We start from the raw sequence: 22,760 nt of genomic DNA on the forward strand, positions 1-22,760 counted from the left end.
ATGTTATTCGTTTTACGGTAAATCTAGTCTTTTTCCACACCATTAGGGCGCATGCGCGCCATGTCTGTACGTTACAAATAGCCTTCATGACGTCATTATTTCATGTGGCAACGCGAACTTGTTCGAGAACTACGCACTTACTTGTATTTTCTACAAATCACAGGTTCTTCTTTTCCTCTCAGATCACCGCCGGACTGATCTGTTGAGAGGTTGTCTTCACTAGCTACGGGAAGAAACAGACTGAGAGACTCCGCTGTCTTCCATAAAACACTCGTCGCCTCTCCGTAAGTACGGATTAAGTAACTTGTAGATATAGCGTTAAACGTTTGTTTACAAGTCAACGTTACCTGATCTCAGCGTCAAGTACTGAGGACAAGGTGAAAGTTGTTTTTTTTTACATTTCTCGCACCCAGAATACAGAGTTTTGAGGAATTTTTAATTGTGATGACCCACCTTAATAGTCAACATGCATATAGGGAAGATACAGGAATCAACCACATCACCAATGCACAGGCCACTAGCTCTGGATCTTAACGTTAAACGAATATGAATCGTTAGTACTTGAAGATTGAGCTGTTCTTTTTTATGCCCTAAAAGTAATGTCCAGTTGAATCCTGTCTCTCTTCGTGTGATATTTAGGTTAAAATTATAAACTCACACACGATTAGAAAAAGGCAAAAAAAACTCGCAAAGGCCATTTCCAATAGTGGGGGGAAAGGCGGAGCCCGTATACGCGTATCAAAAGCCATCGAACGGCGTGCCCTCCAATTTTAAGTGGGCTCAGTAAAGGCTTCGACCGGAGCTTACCGCTGATGTTGTGGAAACGGTGACTCGTTAGACGCAACTTTGCAGTGATGTTTATAAGAAAGTGTCGTCACCTGAAGTGCGTGGGTGCCGGCACGTGGTTCTGTGGCACGGGTGAGTGAGGTCAAGTGTAGGCGGAGACCAGCTTGCTCACTTACACTACCAGGTGCAGAAATGTGACCTTTGTGTGGATTTGACAGAAATAGTCAGTGAGAAGATGGGGCAAGCTAAAGTGCACATACATGTATAAAGATGCCAAAGCTGTGGTGTTTATGATCCAGGGTGCTGTTTAGTACATGTATCTTACGATTCATATTTCCACAAATTCCCCCTTTCACATATTTTACTGCCGTCACATCATATGAAATATCATTTATTTCTGCATGAAGGTAACATGTATGACCCCTGCTTATACAGATGTATCCACATCTAACTTCGTATGTGAATGCACATATATAGTTATTAAAGTTTGGCGACAGTTAGAAACGGGAAATGGTAAGTCAGAAATGGTCTCAACATTACTTTACATTGTATATTCGACCAATACACAAAAATCATTGTTGCTTATATTTTTCCAAATGTCTGATGCTTCAACTGTGCGATGTCCTCCTTCCTTAACAGCATACAGAGAAGCTATGACATCACCATCAGACCGGAATTGTCCAGAAAGGAACTATCCGGATCCGTTGCACGGACTGATCCGGACTCCTGACGAGCCCTCCGCGCCGGCGTCCTCCCGAGCATCCGAACACCAGGAGCAGAGCGTGTCCTCCCCTGGCGGCGTGGCAGGTGGGCCCGCCTGCAGTTCCCAGGACAGTCCGCAGTGTGGCTGCACTGGCACGCACTTCCACCCGCCTGATCTGAACAAACTAGGACTGGCACCGCTAGGGGCACTCCCCAGAGACAAGTACATGGTGTTTACTTATTCTTCCGTAACCGAATAACTTGTCATTCAAAACTGATCATATCTGTAGAATTGTCCTGTCCTTTTAGATATACTGACGCTTAGTTCCCTTCATCAGGATCAGAAACGTTCGGTGTAAACGTCACCATGCATTTGGTTAGGAATGGGTTCAAAAACCACCCTGGTTGGGCGAGGTCGGGAACAAATCATGGGAAGGTCCTGAGCTGAATGTGTATGTGACGGACGCTTTACTATCACGTCAAACAGTGATTACGCCTACCTCAATCGGTTTGTCTGAGAGCAGTTTGAATTGGCAATTTGTCCTACTGCTGCACTTACAGGTATTCGCGGCAGGCGGCGCAGGAGGACGGGAGGGAGATGCCAGAGTACAAGCAGTTGATGATCCGCTGTAAGGAGGTGACCGCCATGATGGGACCTGATCTGACTGATCCAAAGAACAGGGCCAGGAACAAGGTCAGACATTGAAGGTGAAACAAGACAGACTGGGCTGGGAAATATTGTCTTGGGTGACTGTGGGTTTATGTGTGTCTATTCGTTTGTTTGAACAGAGTAGGCTGACAGCTAGCACGTGGGTGGGGAAAGACACGGGAAATGGGGTATTGGTAGGTCTTAAAAACCCAAAATAGTTCACACAAGTCTGAAATCTGCTATTTCTCGTTGTTGCTGCTTTGTCAGTTGTCACGTATTCTTTTCAGCTGACAGTAAGATTTTTTTTTAATCCTAGAAAAGTTCGACGTTGGTCACTAAATACAGCGGACCTTGTTCCTACCTACCGACCCTCGTGTCAGCAGACTCCTCTCAGCACTGCAGCACCCTCCTCATCCCAGGTACCTCCGGCTTCCCGCCTGTATCTTCTGACGAGTCCATGCGGCACAGGAAGTCAGGGAAACATCACAAGAAGTCAGGGAAAAGGGCACGAAAGAGCAGCAGCAACTCCAAACGCCGGCGAGCGTCACCGACCGTTCTGCCTAACACTGGCAACAGCTTGCCGAAGCTGGCAGTGTCGGCAGCAGGCGTGCCGTACCCTCGCACGGACAGCAAAGTCTTCAAGGTAGACCGACTTCAGCCCATACACACCACAAGCACCGCTACGTCTGCCCATCGGACCATCAGAGGCGGCAAGAAGTCACCGCACAAACGGCGGAAGAGCAGCAAAACGTCCACTTGAAATGTCAGTCGTCACCACAGTAGATATACTAAGGAAAACTACGTCAGGAGATCCAAGCACACGCCAAGCACGCCCCATGGCCAGTTCCCACTTGTAAATAAAAGATAACGTTGTTATACAATGTTACCTATCGTCTTATATCGACATCGCTTGGTTATGGACAAGATATGGAAATAGTTCAGACGAGCTGCTAGGATGTTCTCTATCAATGTGATTCTCTATATGACACTTGCTGTTTATTCGTTGTCAAGTGACTGCATGTGTGCACTTATTTACAGCTATGTATCTATCAGTAAAACGATTTCTGTAGAATATCTCATTTACAAGTGCATAGTGGGATCAAACATATCATTAACTGTATAGGTACTCTGTAACTTAGTCTGGCAACTCCGCACAACCTCAATACACCGCATGAGGTCCTGGTCGTATTGTCGTCATTTTGTCTCATACAATTGTATGTCAATGTAATGTCAGTAAGGTAGGTTACATTTACATATGCTACTGGCGTTATGTTCACTCATCATTTAATTTTTTCGGGATACTACTTGGTCATAATATAATAGTATCCTTCCACCCTTCCTACACAGAGTATAGTCACAATGTTACATGGCGGGTGTGGTTATTGACGCACAGTTCGAATCTTTCTCTCCACGTCTCCTGTAATGTTACATTCAACTGAACTAGTCTTTGGTGAAAGCCAATAGCGATCGGATTCAACACCAGTGTCACAAAGGATGCTACCGACAACCTACCATAGAACTCGCTGCCTCGTGAATCAAAATTACGGTAGTTACCGTTGATTGCTACACTTTGACTTGCTAGCGACCATAGGACCTGTCTTTGTGTGTTTTCGGCCTATGTACAGAAATTCCAACATACGCGCTAGGCCCTAGTTGTCACCAAACAGCACTTGCTTCGTCCATAGTAAAATGCTGGTTACTGCATACAAGGAAATTGCCCCATCTCAATTGGTACATGCACTGTGCCTACGCCATTCATGGGAAGTATCTTATCACAACCAATACACCCTTTCAGGATCCTTAAATCTGTTCTTACCTAAGCTTCAACTTATCGGGAAGCTTCAGCATTTGAATGTCATTGGCAGTCCAGTCTCGGACCCTTGAAGAACAGCATCTTCTGTGGCTGTATAGTCCACAACGTTTGAATAAAAATCGTAGTTATCCAATGAGGAGTATAGATGTACAAGTTGTCTTTTCTCACTGTTTGTATGTTGAAAACTGCATAGTTATTAACATTATCATAGTTACGTCATGTTGAAGCTATAACGGTTTTCACCCTAACTATCCGACTACACACAATGGCACTACTCAGTGATATGAATCGGGAATCACAAAAATACTATTTCGTGTCCTTGGTATACACTTCCTCGCTCATAATGACATGGCACAGCTCTACCTATATTTCATTATTATACATACATACATACAATACTACATGTACTGTACATATATACATCACCGTAAACTCCAATGTTTACTAACCTCCTTAGCAGGCTCAAAGACTCGAGCTTCTCTAGCTTTTTTGTCCGATGATATGGCATATCAGTTGTCAGTTTTTTTTGGAGGCTACATAATTCACTATATGCATGTCATTGGGTCTAGAGAGTTCTACTTAACCATGCTGTTATATCGATGAGATAGCGAAAAGCATGCGAGATCGTTACATAGGAAGACGTTCATCCAAACACAACATCTGCTGTTATCAAAATCGAGTGTATTTTGTTACAACGCCGTGTGAGTATCAAGTCCAACTCTCAGCAGCGCCATCAAGCGGAGCAGAGTGCAGCTACTACACCATGATGGTCGGTCCCGGGAGGTAGTTGTTGTTGTCGTTTTTCGGCAGGACAGTGAACTGATTCCTCGACAATTCGGGGTCAAGATGCAATCCAACCCTCTCCAGGTCTTCCAGTCTCAAGGTCAAGTCGTTCACAATGCGTGGCTTTCTTCTCTTCTGTGGCTTCTTTCTCCTGATAAACAAGAAAAATTCTTCAGTGTTTTACATATCAGAGACACAGCGATGTAATAAGCGCCTATGCATCTACCTTTGGTGGCAATAATCATGACATCTTTCAGGGAAAGAAGATGTTGTAAGCTATGAGAAGGAACCTCTGCTTAGCAATGCTGTTATGCAAAACTGCCATGAGGAACTCCAGAACGTGCCCTACTTTTTTCCTCATCTTTGCTTTGATCTTCCGAAGACTGCAGATCAGTGATCGTGAGTCACGGCTCGTGACAGATTGGCCTGCCCGGAAGGTCCCGGGTTCAGACCGTATCTCTACGATGTGCCGACGACAAATCCCTGTGGAACCATCTCTCCGGCACGCACGTGGTGTCACGTGTCATGCTGGCCAGTATATACCACCCCCGGGGGCTCAACAAGGAGAAAGATTGACAGTTATGAGGACCACCTGTCTTGTAAGGCGAACATTTGCCTCGCAGAAGTAGGACCAAAACATTTTTGTTTGACAGTGTAGAAGGAATCTCAAAACGTCGCAATGAGTATCAAATAAATCCGTATCACAGCTTAAGCTTTTGAGGAAGGCGTATTAAAGACGCGAAAATTAACCCTCTATCGATATAGAAATAATCCAATTGTGCTGTTAACGTGTTAGGCACGTGTCGAGATTGCGCTGCCTTTGGATAATCCAGAAATGCCAAAGAGACTTGGTAGTTTCAGTCATACAAAGAGGCCTTGCCAAGGCCCTTGGTGGGGAGTGCCGTGCTACTGGCTACTGGTCTCAGCTGTGTATTTCACCTGCATTCATGTTTCTGCTTGTATATCTTCTGGCCATTTATTAAAGCAAAGACTGCCATTGAAAATCGATGGCAGGCGACTCTCCGGCCAGATGTGCGCGGACTTGTAAAAAGTACCTGGACCTGTGTATGTGTCCTATTGGCGTTCAACATAAATCTTGAATCTTTACACCTCTCTTTTACATGTTTTCATTCCGAAAAAAGTACCATCCTTTTTTGTTTGGTATCACCTTTCTTTGGTACGCTTTTAGGACAGGAAAACCTTTAACCTTTACCTCAGATTCTATCAAAAGTCACTGAAGGCCTGACGTTATCTTCAATGTTCCTAATACGATGGCGAGAATGTGCAACATCACGTCTGCTACATCATCACATCTGCCTACAGAGCGGAGGTAGCTCGGAGAAGGTATAACTTCTAAGGGCTGGACTCCAGGCTAGCTAACACATGAAACACTTTGAAACTGCGGCGCGGGCGAGGAAAGAGCCACGATAGATTTGCTTCCTATGACCTGCATCGACGCAAAGCTTCGTAGTTCCAAGAAGCTCGCTGACGCGTTCCTAATTCCCACAGGAATGAGGTAAATCCTTCCCAACGACCATCCACGACCTCCAGACGTTACATTGATTTTACGCTTTATTTCATTTCCCACACAGAGGGGGATATCAGCTGACAATGCATCTCTTAAGGTCACCGTCAAAACCATTACGGGGCGCTTCAATATACTGCCAAATGGATCCGAGCCATTCCACGGCGCCTGCAAATGGAGAAACTGCAAACTAATTGGTATTTAGAGGACTGGGACGCTCGGCTGGCCGCTCCGTTCGATGCGCTGTGCACAGGTGGGTCATTAGAACAGTCCGCTGCCGAAGGACAGGGAATGTCAGGTGGCCATGGGCGGAGTCGAGGGGGGGGGGCGGCTTTGACACATCTACTGAGTACTTGTCTGCCTTATCTTCAAAGCCAGTCTACAGTATTTCTGTACGTCCACAATACGAAAATAGTATATTTTTCTACCTGGCCTAGCTTCTGTGATTGTGGCTTTGACAGTCTGAAATCTACGATTTGGTACGCCAACGTAAGCTTGTGAATTATGTACCACTTAATGACTTTTAAGATTACGCTTGTAAAACATGAGTTAAGCTTCTAAGTACTGGATAATCCACGTCACAAATCATGTTCTCTACAAGGAGCAAAGTTCCCAACAGCAATGTAATGAGACACAATAAAAAGGTGTAATATAAATAACACGAGTTAATAAACTCGGAGACGTGCACCCACCTGCTGGCTGTAGCGGAGAACAGAATAGTGAAGACGGCGACCACAGCCAGAATCTCGAATATGGTGACGATCTGGCGGAGGCTGGGGACGTGCCTGCCGCTGTCTCTGGACGTGTGGATCGCAGCCTTCCTCGTGTGGTCTGGAAAGTACAGATTCAGTGTATATTTAATGTTACGCACTTTAAAATTGTGGCGTCGAGGGGCCGAGTGACTAGGGCTTGCGGATACGCGATCCAGAGCTTACGGGTTCGCGCCCTGACATTCCTGGCTAGACGTTGTGTCCCTGGGAAAGGCACATAACTTAACACGATCGACTTTCATCACTCCAACTAGATATAAAATGAGTACCTGGCTTCGGTTAGGGAGCTAAAAGGAAGTCGAAAGAAAAGTAATGGGCTCCAATAGCGTGCTCTAGACATTAGCAAGCCTATGGGCTCAAAAATGCTATGGAGCTACCTTTACCTTTCCTTTTAATACCAATATCTCCTCTGGCCCATGGACTATAATGGAACACATCGTAATGCAATGCAGGATATCGAGACAGAGTAGAAATAGATGGATGTATTTGCTAGGGATCTTTTGTATTTCCTTTCTCTCTTGGAACATTCATCCTCTCCATGGTGCTGAAAAGGTGGCTGTTAGTCATAATGCACAGATGATGCTGTCAATGTTTTAGCCTGGAAACACGACGATACTGCACCGAAGTTGCGTATCCTGCGCTGGCAAATTTCACCTGTGCTCTGGTTCCCCGGAGAGGAGAGTAAAGAATACCAATACGTGAACCAGCGATCAGGAATGCTGGTCCACCGGTTGTGAGAAAGCAGGGTAACCTTTGGCCTGAGATAGGCTTCACGCTGTGACTATTTATAGATTAGTCGCTATCTGTGTCGGAAAGGGCACAAGTTTGAAGCGCCTTCCCTCTAATGCTGCTGTAATGGGGTGAAACAAACGCATAACCTGTCCCCCTACATGATTGAAACCGGAAAACAGTTGACAGGAAGTACCAGCAAACACTTGAGGGCACATACATGTATATGATCCATACTAGTAGAAACTCGGAAGTGTTCAATTCTTTTCTCTTCTGTTAAATGTCTGACCCGGTCGGATGTACCACAACTGATGTGATATGTGGAACTAGACTACAGGCAGTCACAACTTCGCTCATACGTTTCTTGTGACTATTTATTATGTGCTATCAGCTGCACTTCCAACAAGATACAAAAAAGGCAACGAAACATTTTACGATCATGAGTGAACAGAAATCTAGACATAAACACGCTCACGTGCACTCTCGTTTCTAACAAAGTAATAACGAAAAGTTCATAACGAGTCAGTCTTTTATCAATATAACGTAAGCTGTACTTTACACATGGCGCCATGTTTCATCGATTACCCATAATGCCTTGGGGTAGATTCCGTCTTTGCTGATATTGCCATGCTGTTTTAATTGTGTTTTTTTATACGAGTAGAGGACGAAAGAAGTGCGATTGACCTTTCGGAATGTAGTAATTGGAAGTTCTTTGAAGTATTCGCAGGCAAACTATTCACAGGGAGCTGGCATGCCTTCTTATAATTACATGTTCAGAGCTGCTAGATTACATATACTACATTTTTAAACTTATACTTGGGAATGTGCAATCAACTAACTGCAATTGTCATTCATCAAGACATCAAAAGAAACGTCAGAAGACCTGCACTGAGTCTGTCTCTATTCCCCTTTGTTGTTAATGCAATCACAGTGATATATCAGTAAACTCCTTCAGTAAGTTTAGATGATAAAGTCCCCAATCTTGTGTAGTTGGTTAGACGTTATCAATCAGCCCATGCCCGGCCAGTCTCGCGATAAGTGGATCCCGCGCAGATGTTCGGCGTGTACGGACAGCGAGCAGCGCGCACACGTCAGCTCGCGGAAACTGTGCCGCTCGGTTTTAATTAACCTCCCGCCGGCCGGGGTGATCGATCCGCTGTCAGGCGGCGGAGAGGGGCCGACTGACGTGGCAGAAATGAAACACCAAAATTGATCTGCATCGGATTTTGGATAGTTTTAGACCAACATGAAACATGCAGGGTATTGATATTAAAATAGAATTATGACTGACGCCGTGAATGATAATGCATGACCTTGAGAAGGAAGGCATCAACAATTCATTTTACGGCTTTAAAAACACAACAGCTATTTTAACTATGGCTGCGTGGTTTCCACTGAAGTACATATCTAACTCCTAATAAGGTTACAAATACCGAGCTGACTTGTCAGTACATAATGAAATTTCAGAACAAATGTGCAACACTTGAAAGTCACCTATTACACAAATTAAAAGGCATTACTGTGAGACTTCAGTTTTTTCGTTTTTCAATAGGCTAATCGACCTATACGCTACCTCCTCCATCTTTCATTACAAACGTTCAATACCATTTAGCTATTGCCTCTATTTCACGTGATTTCATTAAAAGGACAGATCCCATTTTACAGCTGGAACAAATGATTGGAAACTCAGACAGCCTTTGGTTTTGTGGCGTCTGCAATACTTGTCCCCATTACCAGCTTAGAGATCCTTTTAGCTTGTTTTCAAGTCATAAACACAGCATGAATTAACAATAACGTGATTAACGCTACCAAGATAGATGAGACAGATGCACGTTTATCCCCAAATTGGAGGTTCAATTGATCCAACGTAATTAGGCGATGTAAGCTTGATAGGACGGCGGTACTGTGTGACGAAATTAGATAGAAGAGACACTTGATAGTGAAGAGCGTATGGAGAGTTTGAGTCATAAATACACCATGTAAAGGAAAAACATTAAAAGAGAAAGAGAGAGTAACTCTTTAAAAGAGAGATTCATTGAAGGCCTGAATCGTACACTGCACGAAAACTTAGATTTACCGGGCCAGTATAGTTGGGTAATGTTTACTTTGTATTTCTTAATAAACACTTCTGAACTTTACAATGTCAGTAAATAAAAGTCAAGTACGATAATATCGGACTTTTAACGGTTGTAAAGGAAATTGCTGCAATTGATCGTTATTTACTACCATTGTAAAGCCAGATACTGTGTACATAGTCAACATTACCCGAGTTTACAACCATTGGTAAATCCAACTTTTCGTGCAGTGGTACTTCCTAAAGTATTCCTCAAGATAGACGGTGCATTGGACAGGTTTATCACAAACACGACCCCACCCACCCCCCTTCCACACACACACGTACATATTCACTCACTCACTCACTCACTCACTCACTCACTCACTCACTCACTCACTCACTCACTCACTCACTCACTCACTCACTCACACTTTTCAACTCTCTCAAAAATCAAATTAAAACGAGGGCAGGACTTCTGACGGACCGCCCAGGAATCAATAAGGACCCCACTACTCAGTAAAGGTAAGTGTGACACAATTGCAATTTTTGTGTCCAATGATCGATAACATGAGAAACGCGTTTCCAATATCCTCCTTGATGGAAAGTGCAATGTAAAAACGCCCAATGTCCAGATACGTAATTTTGTCAGTGTCATTAGTAGACATATGACCTAATTCTCCTTGTTCCAAATCGAAGTTCGGCGCGAAGTTCGAGTTACGCTGCAGTTGGAGTTATTGACAACAGTGCTCGGCCAATTGATGGTGGTTTGCCCCTGCTTCCGGGTCACTTCCGGAGGGAACCATTTGTAATTGATCAAAGTGAAAGAAAAACAATAAAACACGACCTGTTCTTAAATGTACTGTACTGCAGTTCTATCTTTGCAGAACAGTTAGGCTGAATGGCAAAAGCCGCTAAGAATTGTCCTGTTCCTCTTTTCTCAATGACGCCCAATCCTGTAACAGATCCAAACAGCACGCCCTGGTACATGTGAGACACGATAAAAATTTGTCCTTTTGGTTCTTACATTTCCCACGATGATTTTTCGTACAACGTAGGGATAAGCACTTTTGGCCAGCCTTTTGTAAGGATATTAAGAAATCATTCAAAGCTAAGTCTAAAGATTGTGGAGAATTTTCGTAGGTTTTTAGCATAGGATAGATGGAGACGAGATTCGAAGTTTTGATAACATTGCAATTAGTTATCATGGTATTTATGTTTATAACGCATGCGATCTTGGCATCGACAAAATCTTCTTGTAAGCTCCCAAGATCCGACACATTGATAATGTAATATCACTGATGTACCCGTCCACACATGAGCAACACTTGTAATGTAAAGAGTGAAGATGATCATCACTGCGTTTTGACCTGAAAAAGAGTCACTTGAAGCTGGTAACACATAAAACAAATGCTTAGCCACGTGAGATAGGGCTTTAACATGCGATTGTGATAAGGTTCATTTAGCACTGCAATCAGTCATTTTAGTATTTATGACTTTGGCATAAACGGCATCGACTGTTGGGATAAGGCACCTAATCTATGGTTTGCAAGTCACACAGGACCCTGTCTTGCGAGGGCGCAAACGCGATCACAATATGTAAGGCATGTACACAGGCCGTCGAATAGAATCTTTATGAGATCCCATGACCGTTCTCACGATCAACTTTTGAACTGGCGTTTTTTCTAGATCGATCTTTGCAAGTCTTTCATTCCGGTAACAAATCTTTATTTAACATCTTCAAAACAAATACGTTTTACCATGTTGAGCGTAGAGCATGTTTTCGCAGTCTTAAAAATTGAAGCCTTTGTGTCCAATGTGATGAGTGGCACAAATCAATGACAAGACCTCTCCGCAAATCAATATCTTTCATAATGATAGCTTGTCAAGCGTGGTGAGAGGGAAGGGGCTACAATCACAATCCGAGGACAGCCAGTCACAGGTCAGGAAATGTAACCGACCTGTGGGAATTCACAAAGAGCGATTTAGTGGCTTCGTCCGATCGATGGATGGTATCGATTGTGGGGCTGAAGGTGCCACAAAGTTGATGGGCTCTCCCATAACTAGAAATACAATCCACCCATTACTCACTCACGCCAGCCGAGTTAGGCAAGGGCCCGGGCAGATTCGTCGTACGATCGTCGTACGATCCTAAACTAAATGTCTTCTTGGGACAGTCTCGTATGTGTCGTACAAACTTCAGCTGTCTTGTGACGGTAAAGGCTATATTAGGTACTTATCAGTGGTTGGTTCTTTTTGACACAGATTGCTTGAAAATTCCACGATATCCAAATCATACGACGACCTACGACAAATGTGACCGCGCCGAATGAAGGGATTTTTCTTGGTAAAAGCCTCACAAAGATACTGGTGATGTGCACACTCTGTCGGACACCTGATGACGTACTAGACTCGGCAGGTGAGTACACTAGGAACACCTGATGACGTACTAGACTCGGCAGGTGAGTACATGAACACCTGATGACGTACAGACCACAGGTAAACACATGGACACCTGGAGGTGGTTGCGTAAACACCTGCCGATGTACACCTCTGGCGCAAAGCTGATCGATGTGCTTTACACTGGATGAACCTGTCGCCACATTTGTGTGTATCAGTCCAATACCACGCTACAGTGCAAACAGGGGTCAGGAACGTCGATACCAATGCGATGTTCCCGGTAAATCTCATCAATATTTTATCGCGATATATCAGTAATTGGGGCTTGCACATGACCCGTGTAGGACGAGACGCACACCCTTCGATTTCAGATAATACGACCAGACAACCAATGTGAGTAAAGAAACAGAAAGAGAAAATGAGGCATATTCTCTACTAAAGACACCTTTAGACTAGGTCTGGTCCGGTTATGTGATAGTGGGATTTTTGACTTAGAATAACAACCAATGTGAGTAAAGAAACAGAAAGAGAAAATGAGGCATATTTTCTACTAAAGACACCTTTAGGCTAGGTCTGGTCCGGTTATGTGATAGTGGGATTCTAGTTAATATGATATTCCCTAACGTTCTTTACACATATTACCCAGAAGTATTCCTTTGCGTTGCTGAGCGCGTGGATTTGTTTGTCTGTCTGCGCAGAGAACTTTGACAGCACGTGGGTTATTGAAAGATGAGAGGAGGTGAAAGGTCTGGGAGCCAAAGGGGAAAGTTACATGATAGCCCAAGTCCCAGAAGTCTGCAATCTTTTGGTCCAGAAAGTTACCATATACCCGGATATCGTATGTCATTCACACGTGACGCCATGGCCACTGTGAAATATGATGCTGAATTATCCGTCATATCCAAGACACGAAATTTTTTGTGACTTTTCCAATGGTTAATTTCATTGATTGAGAAATTGCCGCGAAAATAGACCTCTTTGTTTTTGTTCAAAACTTTGACTAAACCACTTTTCCAGATGGCATTTCAATTATTCAGATCATTTTCATTTGTATTTGCTTATCAACGTTCTCTCTTTCCTGGTTTAAAATACTGTAACTAATTGCAATAATACCAAATCCATGGTTTATTCATCTGTTGTTAATGTGCTTTCATGAGGCAAAATTTGAATTGCAACAAAATTAGCTAAAGTGCTTTGCTGCGCAGGGCTGAAAGGGAAGTGGTGCATTAGTTTGTAGCTTAGCTGGTTGGTACGATTTGTCACATTATATGATTTCGTAAAATATCATGACGATAAAAGAAAGCAAACCCACCTGTTTTATCTCTCACCACGGCATCGCGAACCGCTGTGGGCGCCTCGGTAACATTGTAGACGTCCGTCACATTGCCGACAACTGTAGGAACGAAAGTTTGACAAGGGAACATTTTATTCACAAGGAAAGCGTGTACATGTACGCTCCCTGATGAGAAATAATAGTAAACTTGCCTTAGGTGAAACATGATAGTACAATCCACTTTTGTAGGCATAACTGAAGGTATGGAATACATCTATGTGCTGAAAGTTTTTTTTTTAATTAATTGTTATTCATGGTTTTATACATCTGTGGCAATATTGTAATCGTTGTCAGTACATAAGACGTCACCACCTTCTCGGTGACTTAGTTGGTAATACGATTGTTAATTAATCCCGGTATAAAGGCTGCCCAATCTGCGCACGCACGAGCGGGGTCTGACGTCAGAGTAAGACATGGATGGTTTGTTCTCACCAGACAATCAACATTAAGCTGCAAATGAAGGATATAATAGTGTCTTTTCTTGTTCTCGTCCAATAGGTTTCATTATATCCACTGTTGAAGTCTCACCAGAGTGTACTTGTTCATAGGTATCTTCGTCAGTCAAACCGTAGCGTGTCGGTTACCGTGGCATGGCTTTCGCTGAGCGACCGTTGTGCAACCAAAATTGGATTTATCTGACCCTTGAATTTATAATTGGAATATGAAGGAACATATAAAGGTATGATTTGAAGGTCAACAGTGCTGAATCCTGTGTAACTGAGCTTATCTCATAACGTCTGTTAATATTACTGGATTAGCCGCAGCATCCTACAGCACCCTACAAGACTGAGAGCGCTATGACGTCAGCTTTGACTGCAACTTGTCTTTACGTATGTTAGTCTTCACGCTAAATGAAGGATCATGTGTGCAACGAGCGGTGCCTAAACAAGATCAGAACGTCTCACGGAACAGGAATTTGCAAGTCTGCCTTTTTCTGGATGTGGTGTGGTGGGTGTAGACATCATTGGGAAGGCGCACTCACCCGGTCTAAGCCCATCCCGCAGACCTAACGATGCCGGCTGTGTTCTATGATGATTGGGCCGGCAGTAGAGAGGAGGGGATTGACCTGCCTCAATGACTTGAAGATGGCCGTTAGGATACTGAAGTGGGCTGTCAGAAATACATCTCTATTGTATTACACTCCCTTTCCACTGGAGGCTGCGACCGCTGAGTGACCAAACATTTGACAGATCGTTTAACGAACCTCATAAAGAGCGAATTTTTAACGTCATGAGTGATTTGTTTTTTTCATATTGTATGATATTCCAATTATGAAATCAACGGTCACACAAATCCAATTTGGTCGCTGTACGGTCGCTCAGCGATCCCTGTCTAGGACGAAGCCGCCTCACAGAATGTACGCTGGCGGATGTGTTATGGGACGATTAGCGGTGGGAATCGGAAATTACTCGCCTCCGCTGACCTTTCAGGTGGAAATTACAAACCCTTCACGGGTTGTTAGAAAACCATCTCTCTTGTATTTGGAGGTGGCTGTGGACATTCGCCATGATGATAAAAGTCAACAGAATACCTCAGCTCGTGCCAATAAAGGTTTCTGCGGCCAGACGCTACCCCGTTAGCGTTTATAGGTATGAGCAGAGAGTAGCCATAACTGAGGCCGCGGAACCCGGGTGATCTTATGACATTGACAGTAATGACAGACGTAGTATTGGTACGTAAGAGAGCATAGCAGGGCCATTTGGTAATAGCAGCTTTGGAGCATTCTTTCTAGTTAAGAGTCGAAGTCTGGGGTAATTCGAGGTATGACGAGCAAGCTTAAGGATATAATCTCAGTAAATTGTACGAAATGACAGAACACAATAAAATCTGGCCTCCTTTATCATCCGTCTTCACTGCTTAAAACTTGGAAGTCCTCTGTTTGATTTTAAAATAGTTGCGTTAGAATAGATGCATCACTACCAGTACCATACCATATCATGCTTCTCGGAAACGAGTACGTGAAATAACAAGGGTCTTTAAAACGATAAATTTCATACAAGGACGAAACAACGGTCTTCTTCCCAAAGCTATATCTCTGTCCTCTATAGATCTGCCGAGTCAATTACAGTGGTGGGGAAGACCTTGGGAGGACCTTGGAACTGTGGTTGAACAGCTGTTGAAATGAAGATGATTATTGGAGCAATCACCGTGCAGGGAGCAGCGGGGACCATCCGGCGGCCACAGACGTATAATCACCGGCCAGGGAACTCCCACCGCTGATGGAATACTGATGACCACCGCGGCCTCGCCTGTCTCCTACATTCACAGGGCTATTCATTTTCCGTGAAATCGTTTTATGAATACGATAGTAAGCCTTGCGCTCTGACGCTATTCGGCATATGTGTAATGCGACTCCTGATGAGCGCATCAAATATCACCTGATTATATCTAGCTAGAGAATGAGAAAAGCTCAGATCAATAGATAATGCTTTAATTATTGGAGCATTGATGTGGAAAAAAGATGGAATAAACAGATATAGCTTTGCATTGCTGCTTTATGGGTAGGTTATCTACTCGAAATACCGAAAGCAATTTATATAACTTTTAACGTCGTTGTATAACTATATGACAATGTCACGCATTCCATGTAAAGGTTTTCCATCAAATGTTCATTTTGAGGACAAGATTTTTGTAATATTCCGTTTCAAAGTGGAGACCGAAACTACAGAAGCGTGCAGAAAATTCCACGCATATGTCTTAAAGTCGCGGTCACATTCGTCGTCGTGACAGTAGTTTGGCTGTTCTGATGTATTTGTGTTTTCAAGCAAGCCGTGACAGAACCACTCCCCGACAAGGATTTAAGACAGGAGAGTTTTGTAAGACACATACACGAGTAATTCTAGAATACAGTCAGTTTGCGATCGTGTGACGGATGTGACCGTGCCCGAACAAGAGGATGGACTGTGTATGTGGTAACAGAATAGATGGATCGAAACTTTATTTCGCATTATCACTCTTCAAATTCGTGGTAGACAATTTGATGTACAGGAGCTAAGAATTGCGTCTAATTACACAGGAATGGGTACTAAGTCATTCCCAAGACAACGGGTTGATCCACATCCATCTGCACACCCGTCGGATCGAAATGGTCTGTCATCTTCAAAAGCAAAAATCATCGATTTTCACCTGTTGCTTGATTATCGACCACATAACAACGTTTCATGCATTGATTACGCCTATGCACACATAATGACAAGTCAAATACGCGTGAAGATGGATGTTTTATTCATGAGACTTAGTCCCGCCGGTCGTCTTATGTGGCTCCGTAGAATCATCGAACTACTGCAGAGGCGAAATGTTGGGGTAATTCAAACTAATGACGGGTACAGAACGGGCCCCGGAGAAGCACGGCCAGCCATTTCAAACGTGGTTTGATTTATAGTTGAAGTGCGCCCCTGTGTTGTGAACTCTGTAATGAGACACGGTCTGAAAGAACATTCATTTACAACCATGATCCCTCACAGGTTAAGTATATAATAAATAATATTGCTGGTTCAACGGTCTCTTTATTAATTGGCATTTGACATGATTTTTCATCACCGAAGTCTTAGTGTTTCTTTACTGCTGTTCAAGTTGAAAGAGGCTCCCAGTGCGTGTGATTGTGAAGAGGGAACCATGGAAAGAAAGGTTCCGGCTTTCCAATGCGTCATGGGTTGATAAAGATCTGGATGTTTGTGACATTAGAGGATGTTATGAACAAGGCGGTCTTAGCACATACTGAGTGTGTTATAAAGACGGAGATAACGGTATATGTCTTACCGTAAAGTCTTACGAGGGGTGGGAGTAGATAAAGATAATCTATGTGAGTTAAGGTGGTACGTTGGTGGTGGGGGTGCATGGTGGGGTCATGACAGAATTAAAATCCCGTTTGTGTAGTGGATGAGAAAACCACTGGCACGCACACACCGAGCTAGAGACAGGAAGGAGTGGAAAAGACAGATACTTAGGGCTTCCATTGTCCCCGGCACTCAAACATGAGGATGGGACTAGGTTCAAGCACGAGGGTTACACTACTGGTTACAAAACCTCCGGTACGGGATCCTGGAACAGAGGGCAGCTAAGGATTAATGCTAATAATGCTAGTACATGTCTAAAAGAATTAAATGAAGATGCAGATCACAAGGCAAGAAACGTCATGGAGGTGTGTTAATTCTAAGACGCACTCGTCAAGCTCCACTGAACCCTCTAATAACTTAGTCCAAGCAAATAGACGTTCTGGTTTTGACACACTCTGTATCCCCCCACGCGTTGACGTAGTAGTTAATATAATCTCGTTTACGCCAGCTTCACACGTGTGGCATGACCGTGGACGACAGTAATTGCCCTTGACTGTCGTCACCATGACTCACACCCACGCCGTGAGATCAGCCCCCACGTCAGAGCGGCGGAAGGCTGGGCGATGGGAGCGGAAGTCTGCGGGGTTAGACGGCGGGAGGGCTGATGCTCGTCCCCGGTATTGATTCCGACAACTGGTGCGTCATTTGAGCTAGCCTGGGTGCCATCCGATTTGCCATCGGGTCCATCATACTGGCTGGCCTTTAGGGAGCGGGCATGGAAGTCCCGAAATGCAAAGAATTGCGCCCAGCTACATGTCACTCGTAGTGGCATGTCAGGTAAAATATTTCCAACGCATCCAACGCATCTCAATGCACGTTCTTCCGGTCCAAAACTGTGTGAAGGGGGAAGTGGGAACTGTTGACGATGGCAAGTATGTGCGAAGGAACGTATCCAAATAGTGATAATAAGGCATTCCAATCGATTTCGTTTACAATTAATATGACAATTCATCTTTTCAACCCTTCGCAGGCTTATATTTTTGCGGCCTTGAAATTGAAAATTGCACGATGTGATGAAAAATTGAATCCTGTCTGTGAAGAAAAATGCAGTATCATTCAACTGGATGACTGAAAACAATAAGGATTATTCAAAGTTTAGTCTGATAGATTACCTTAATACCCACGGTTATATATAACAGCTCAGAGGAAAGGAGGCTATTCGTCATCGCAGAGCAGGAAACCAAACATCACACGGCGTTCATATTTACTGCGACTGGAAATGTCGACAAAGAGCAGGGTGAGGAGGTGGCGTGAAGACAGATGGAGACTTTTGTACGAGTTTCAGCGCCCAGAAATTAATGTTCACCCCCGCTACGGAGGGAGCGAATTGTACACTTCACGCGTGCACCATTCGCAACTCTACACACATGTACATGAACTGTCGTTTAGGTTTATTTTACATCATTGCCATCCCCGGGGACACGGGGGCAGGACCTGCACTCCCCTAGACGTTAGTCTTCGCGAAGGATTAGATATCATTAAGTAGAAGGCTATAGATGCGTGTACCATGGCGACCATTCACACTTGGAAATACCGTCTATAGACTTCGACAGCTGTGGGAAAATTACCGCTCTATCTAGTCAGACTCTCCGCATAAAACCATGACAATACCAGCCGCATGACGCGTCTTTGTGGTGCCCATGATACGATACTGCCCGGGTAACTACGCGGTCCCGTTGGTCGATATTTCCCGGGGGACCGGGAAACCCTCTTCACGGTACCCGCACCGGTACGTCTGTAATCAGGATCACACAGATCAGTACAGACAGAGGGATTATAGCAGGCGGGTGGAACCAGGCGGTCTCCTGAGAGACGACATGTAAATAGTGGCATGTATCGTATAACGAGAAATAAAATGTGCATGGGTTCATTTTGAGTGGCCCTTCATTCGTTCAGGTTGGGTTATCATAACGCTTTATCGATTTATTTACTTACTGGGTGTTTTATTCATTTTGTATTGGAAAACACCTTACATTCAAACTTCATCTTCATACTTTTCACACATAAGAACAGGAGAAAAACAGTAATTCTAGACGTAAATGCATTTTATAAATCTGTCCAATGTCTGATCTGGTAGCGCAGAAGCTGTGATGAAGTTATACATTCCTCTTTGTCCTGGGCATATGCGCAAGCGTGCATGATATACATGTGCTATACGTAGGTAGGCGTTATTGTGATATATTAAAGATGTGATATTTGATTCTGTCTCCTGTTATCTCATCTGTCACTTAGTCTAATTATTTGACCGTTGGGGCACCACAGAAGATCTGACAGGCAGTTTCTCCACCCTTCTCTATTTCCTGTTCTTCACTTTCACTTAGTGTCGTGCCGGTCCATTCTCTAAGACCTGTATTGTGAGAATAACTAAGCAAAGAATCGGGCGCCTTATCTGCTGTGGTAGCTACGACAGCGTGGTTTAAAGTGCGCTGCACACAGCAAATTTTGTTAATCATGTGGCCTCTTTAAATCCCACGGGATCAAATACTAACGGCACATAATTATGACTATGATAATGATGATTACTGGAGCGTTTGTGGAGATATTTGTCGCAACGACGTTTTTGTGTGTTTCGACAATTACAAGATGCACAATGTATATCCCAACTTTATAAAATTCCTCGCCATTGACAGATGCCGGCTGCACAATTAACTCACATCCCCTTATAGACAGTTGGTAGTGAATTCAGGCATGGTCCGAGATGTAACATCAACTCCTCTAGCTATGTTTTATGTAATTCCCCAGGGTAATGTTGTGCAGTATCTATTCGTAAGCGTTCTTCCATGTCACAGTAATAATTTTATGGTAAGAGGTATGGGCAGAAGAGTTTATGTTTTCCTGTGTAGGGGAAGGAATAAAACATGACAGTGTCAGTGATCGCATTAAAAGCAGACACGTTAACAAGGGTTGCCCTCACGTGCATATAGAAAAAATGCCTTAAATACTGCATTAGGTTCAGCTGCGGCATGTTTGTATTCCATTCCACACAGTATATGGATATCCTGCTAGTACATCTCCTGCTGTTGGTTATACACATTGTAAAATTGTGTAAATAAAATTCTGAATGAAAGGCGTCTGTGGCACCCTCCAGGGTGCTGAAAAGACGGTTGCTGTTGTACTCTTGGGAGCACTCCACGACCAGGGGAATCCGTATCGATCATGGTTATGATTAATATGCTGAGTGCTTCTAGTGTCGGTGCGGTTTGTCTTGGAGACTATCCAAGTGGACTTTCTCGCCGTCAAGTGAGACATTAAGAACAGGTGTGTTACGGCGTTGGCGCGGATAGTTACGAGTGGAAAAGGCAGCTACGTTTGGCGCGGCCCGACCACGCTTGGTTTGTACGTGGAATTCGCCGTTACAAGGAAATCGCGGGGTCACTACAAATGCTTAATGTACATTGAAATCAGAATTGCTCTTTCTACTTTCCCGAATGACACATACTCCATAGCATTATGCAGCTGCTTATGTTTAAGACAGCAAGCAAGAGTTCTAAAATGTTCAACATACAAGGGTTCTAAAATGTTAAACGGTGAGCACAAAGAGCACAAAGGCACTCTTACCTGCACTTGTGAAATCAGCCGCTGCCCAGGTGGTGAAGAAGTACAGGTGGGAGAAGATGAACAGGGTCCACCCTAAGGCCTCAGTTCTATCTATTCTCAGTCGACACAGCATGTCTTAACAATTCTATATTCAGAACAGGCTCTACTCTCAGACCAACTGTCTGTTACTCTTGGTTTCTCTACTGTCTCTACGTCGTAATTAGAAAGTCAAGAGAACTGCCTGATGGCCAGAACTACAGTGTAGAACTGATGACGTCCGTTCCACTCCAACATCAGCGCCAGTGCACGGGCAGAGAGACGCAGTGACGTCCATTTACGTCCGACTCCGGAGCGATCGTCAGTCTAAGCCGGTCCGGTGACGATAACAAACTGTAATGACTGTTGGGATGAAGTCATCGGTTAGGGAATCAAACAGCGTGATGCGGCGGCGTGCAGGGGCGCTGGGGATAGGTTCGCTCAGGACGCGCTGCGGCGTTCAAAGGAAACGTGGAGTAGATGATCGAGAAGGGTGAGAAGATAGAAGACGTCGCGAAGGGCGACCGTTCGTCCTTTCCCACCTCCTTTAGCAGACTACCCGCCCGGTCTCCGCCAAACGTCAAATGACAGGGTTCGGCTTCAAACCACGTGATTTTATCTCGCTCATGGGAAAAGAGCCAATCCACAGTAAAGCGCCCACTGAGAAATAACTTCTATATCTTTCCAATCACCGTTTAATATCGTCCTTGCCGCCTGTATCGCTATAGCCGCTTCCCCATTAGCAGTGGCGTGTGGATTAGTGGGCTGGAGATCCACGTGCGGATGCACTCGCTTGGAAAATCGATGTGCCCGTCTGGGAAAAACAAGTGGCCGGAGCGCGGAGACCGGCCCACCGCGCCGCGCTCCCTGCTACTGCCGCTGGGGGGAGGGTTACGGCTCCGCGAGTGAGAGGGGTGGGGTGGGCCGATACCTGGGCGACTTTCTTGTTAATGACTTTGCCCAATGCAAGACCAAATGCCACTTCTGGGCATTGAACTAAGTTGGTGGGAGGTACAGGTAAACTATGTAAGTTGGCCTGGTGGTGAACGTTGGTTTTGAAGGCTTGTACACATGCCAGTGGTCATAGTCGTTTGTCTGAATCCAATCATGTAAAGTAGCACACACATCTGAAATCGCTCGGTGAAAAAGATGTTCTCTTAACAATACAAACTAACCACAGAAGAACGTTTGGCACAGTCATGCACCTTCTCGCAATTTCTTCACATTAAGATGGGCACATTTAGACATGCGGTTTGTGCGGAAAACATTTGACTTAGAATTGGGGATTTTACTCGGATCACTTGCCGCACTCATGGCACTCTGTGAAGAGGCGCTGATGTGAAGAGTTATTGATTATGAGTCAACAAGGGACTGTGAGCCTCTCATCAGAGTTCGCTACAGTCATAATCATTTCAAATTCAGTCAAAAATCACCCGCAGTGATGTTCCGTACGGACGGTTCTATTCAGATAGTTTGGAGGAAAGGTCAGGATGAGGGTGAAATGGAGGGAAAGAGAGAAAGAGGGAGAAGAAAGAGATAGATAGATAGATAGATAGATAGATAGATAGATAGATAGATAGATAGATAGATAGATAGATAGATAGATAGATAGATAGATAGATAGATAGATAGATAGATAGATAGATAGATAGATAGAGGACGTAAAGTAAGAATTTTACTTTTACATAACAGTTAAGATTAATGCATATTTTCCAAAAGGAGAAAAAACTGCGAAATCTGTATCTCATAAGTTAAAGTAGAATGGAACCTTTAATTTGAAACATCCTTTCATATAAAGATGTGATATA

At 44.1% G+C, this 22,760-nt stretch overlaps 2 protein-coding genes across 2 annotated transcripts; one reads left to right on the plus strand and one right to left on the minus strand.

Moving 5' to 3' along the window:
• Positions 1-117: 117 nt before the first annotated feature.
• Positions 118-3,321, plus strand: LOC109485260. The gene is made up of 4 exons (XM_019788734.1): positions 118-284; positions 1,426-1,711; positions 2,050-2,182; positions 2,454-3,321. The coding sequence occupies exons 2-4, from the start codon at positions 1,440-1,442 to the stop codon at positions 2,895-2,897; spliced, it is 849 nt and encodes a 282-aa protein (XP_019644293.1). The 5' UTR covers positions 118-284; positions 1,426-1,439; the 3' UTR covers positions 2,898-3,321.
• Positions 3,322-3,926: 605 nt separating this feature from the next.
• Positions 3,927-21,543, minus strand: LOC109485264. Its single transcript, XM_019788739.1, has 4 exons — positions 20,938-21,543; positions 13,523-13,603; positions 6,951-7,089; positions 3,927-4,884 (listed from the first exon to the last, which is right to left on the minus strand). Exons 1-4 carry the CDS (start codon positions 21,047-21,049, stop codon positions 4,707-4,709), a joined length of 510 nt encoding a protein of 169 aa, XP_019644298.1. The 5' UTR covers positions 21,050-21,543; the 3' UTR covers positions 3,927-4,706.
• Positions 21,544-22,760: the final 1,217 nt, after the last annotated feature.

This window comes from Branchiostoma belcheri, unplaced genomic scaffold (genome assembly GCF_001625305.1).
Source record: "Branchiostoma belcheri isolate BF01 breed outbred unplaced genomic scaffold, Haploidv18h27 scaffold74, whole genome shotgun sequence".
Taxonomy (NCBI): domain Eukaryota; kingdom Metazoa; phylum Chordata; class Leptocardii; order Amphioxiformes; family Branchiostomatidae; genus Branchiostoma; species Branchiostoma belcheri.